The 3,036-nt window shown below is 53.3% G+C and overlaps 1 protein-coding gene across 1 annotated transcript; it reads left to right on the top strand.

Annotated features, from left to right (window-relative positions):
* Positions 1–814: 814 nt before the first annotated feature.
* Positions 815–2,692, top strand: LOC109279370 (zinc finger protein 252-like). Its single transcript, XM_019471181.1, has one exon. It carries the CDS (start codon positions 815–817, stop codon positions 2,690–2,692), a length of 1,878 nt encoding a protein of 625 aa, XP_019326726.1.
* The last annotated feature ends 344 nt before the right edge of the window (positions 2,693–3,036 follow it).

Here is a 3,036-nt window from a genome sequence, read left to right as displayed (position 1 = left end):
TGACCTGTCTTCTCCTGTGCACGGAGGTCTGCCAGTACAAAGCAGCACATCCCAGTTTGCAAATGGTGCTCAGTTTGGTTTTCTTCTAGGTTTTGGGGATTTTGGTTGCTGCACAGTCACTCCTCAAAAATGGGACTAATTACAACAATTACCTCAAAGTGCATTAATTAATTAACTTATTTACTTGTAAATCTTCTTGGTCAAAGGACAGAGGACTATTCTGAGAGTAAATCACTAGTGCTGCAATAGTAGAGCCGAAACCTCAGTGTCACTGCAGCAGCGAGTGCATCACAGATCCCCCATTGCCAGGGGAAATTAGCCTGTTCCTGCCCTCTCTGCTGGAGTCCAGCTGAGCCTGTGGCTTCAAAGGTCTCAGGTTCAGTCTCCCATGGAGCAGCCAAGGTGCCACCCGTTGTGTTTACATAGCGAACGCAGGAGGTGGAGAAGAAATAATGCCTTAATAGTTTTCCCTTTATTTTTTCAGTCTGGCAATCCGAGTCTCCAGAAAAGCCAGGGGAGCCTCTCCAGGAGATCAGAGGAGGCAGGAGATGGAGTTACAAACATTACATCTGCAAGCTGAGGTGGAAGGAGGCTGAGAAATGAGGAAGACCACACACTCCTTGTTGGCCTGGCATACAGCAGCAGCACCCTTTCCCGTGCAGGGAATAAAGTGCATCCATTAAAGTACACTTTGATGTGTGTGTCCTGATGGTTTTCGTATCCTCCCAGACAGTCCATAACATTCTGGCTTTTTCGTACCTGCTGGCTGCTCGGCAGCCCCATCACGCACGGCTGGGTGCAGGGCGCTGCTGCCATGAAGGACTTGGTTAAGCGCGTGGTGCTAAAGACACACCCATGTCAGGAGTGTGGCAAATCCTTCAGCAAGAAGGGAAACCTGAAGAGACACCAGCGGATCCACACGGCAGAGGAGCTCTTCACTTGCAGGGAGTGCGGGAGGCGTTTCACCACCCGGGGCCACCTCACGACCCACCAGAGCATCCACACAGGAGAGAGGCCCTTCTGCTGTGGGGAGTGTGGGCGCTGCTTCCGCCTGGAGATATGCCTGGCCGCCCACCAGAAGACACACGCCAAGGGTGGTCCCTACCTCTGCGCCCGCTGCGGCAAGAGCCTGAGCACAAAGATCTACTTCAATATCCACATGCGGACACACACGGAGAAGAGGCCATTCGCCTGCACTGAGTGTGGGAAGAGCTTTGTGAAGAAGGGGACCCTCACTGCCCACAAGGAGATCCACAAGAGGGAGAAGCCCTTCAAATGCCCTGACTGCAGTAGGTGCTTTGGGCAAAGTGCCACACTGCTGGCCCACCAGAAGATACACCTCCGCGGTGGCCCTTTCATTTGTACGGAGTGTGGGAAGAGCTTGAGCACCAAGCGGTATTTCAACATCCATCAGAGGAACCACGCTAAGCAAAAGCCGTTCGAGGGACATATCAATGGTGTGTCTCTCCAGGTCATCCAGATTAAAGAGGAGCTTGATTTTGCCTTCAGGTCAGAGGAGAATATGTTGGACAGTATGTCCCATGAAGGAGATGTAGCCCAGGGGTGCAGCATACCTAGAAACCCATCTAATCCAAAAAGCCCTCCTTGGAAAATCCAAATGAAGGAGGAACCAGACCCACCCACTGATGACACAGCAAACATTACTGCAATAGCCTGCCAGAAACTTTACATCAAGGAAGAGCCACCAGAAAACCCAGACTATGGAAAGCTCTTTGATCCAAAGATCCCACTGATGGCTTTACAGGGGAGACAGCTTAAAAAGGAAGAAGATGCTGATGGGCAGCATGAATGGGAAGTCAGTAACCGGCTGCTCCATGTGAAGGAAGAACCACAAGAAAGCATTGAGTTTGGGATGTATTATGAACAGAAGCCGAAACTCAGTGCTACCCAGAGGATCCACATTAAAGAGGAACCTGGTGTGGAGGCCAACCACCAGGAGAGCCAGAGCCCAAAGAGGAAGCAGAAGAAATGCTATCAGCCCACCAAAGAGGGGATGCTGGAGAACCAGGAGAAATCCATGTCCAAGAAAGATCCCTCAGCAAAAGGAGCTCCCAAGGGTGAACGGATATTCCCCTGTCCCGAGTGCGGGAAGAGTTTCAATCAGAAATCAAACCTGACCAGACACAGGAAGATTCACACGAGTGAGGGGCCGTACAAGTGCAGCGAGTGCGGGGAGAGCTTCCGCATGAACCGCAAGCTGATCCGCCACCAGCGAGTCCACATGAGCGAGCCCTTCAAATGCACCGAGTGCGGGAAGAGCTTCACCCAGCGGTCGAATCTAGTTCGGCATCAGAGGATCCACACCAAGGAGGAGCCCTACCAGTGCCCTGAGTGCGAGAAGACCTTCAACCAGAAGGCCAACCTCTTCCGTCACCAAACAATCCACGTCCGCATGGGGCCTTGCAAGTGCACCAAGTGTGGGAAATGTTTCCCCCAGAAGCGCCACCTGATTAAACACCAGCTGCTCCACTCCCGAGGTGGGGCCTACAAGTGTGGGGTCTGTGGGAAGCGCTACCGGCTGAAGAAGTACCTGAGGAGGCACCAGAAAATCCACGCACGGGAAGGAACTGCTCCCTGCGCAAAACAGGGGGAGGCCACAAGGACCGGCAGTGGACCCCACCACACTGAACAGAGAGCACTGGCCCCCATGAAGAGTGAAGAGGAGAGCTGAGCGGGTCTGGTGCCCACTCCTGGGGGAGAGTCCTTTGGGAAAGGGGAGGGATGGAGACAAACTCTGCTCGCCTTATGTGTGCAGTATCTGGGGGTGGGGAGGTCAGCCTGAGGGGACGGTGAGGTTGAGGGGGCAGAGCACTGCTGGAAGCCAGTCCTCTGCAGCTTTTCTGACGAGAACCCTCAGGGTATCACATGCTCACAGCTGTGGGATGGGGCTGGAGAGCCAAGCCTCCTCACAGCTCTTGGAGATGGAGAGATAAGAGCTTGGCATCCTTCGTAACAGTATGCTTGTGCCTCTAAAGGCTGCCAAAGTTGTGGAGGCCAAAATTGTCTTGTGTGGGC

Source organism: Aptenodytes forsteri, unplaced genomic scaffold (assembly GCF_000699145.1).
Source record: "Aptenodytes forsteri isolate BGI_AS27 unplaced genomic scaffold, ASM69914v1 Scaffold80, whole genome shotgun sequence".
Taxonomy (NCBI): domain Eukaryota; kingdom Metazoa; phylum Chordata; class Aves; order Sphenisciformes; family Spheniscidae; genus Aptenodytes; species Aptenodytes forsteri.
The sequence above is the reverse complement of the archived record's forward strand: the minus strand, read 5'-3'. Positions and strand labels throughout refer to the sequence as shown.

Coding starts and splice junctions, on each gene's coding strand:
- LOC109279370 (XM_019471181.1), top strand. CDS start 815: ATGAAGGACTTGGTTAAGCGCGTGGTGCTAAAGACACACCCATGTCAG.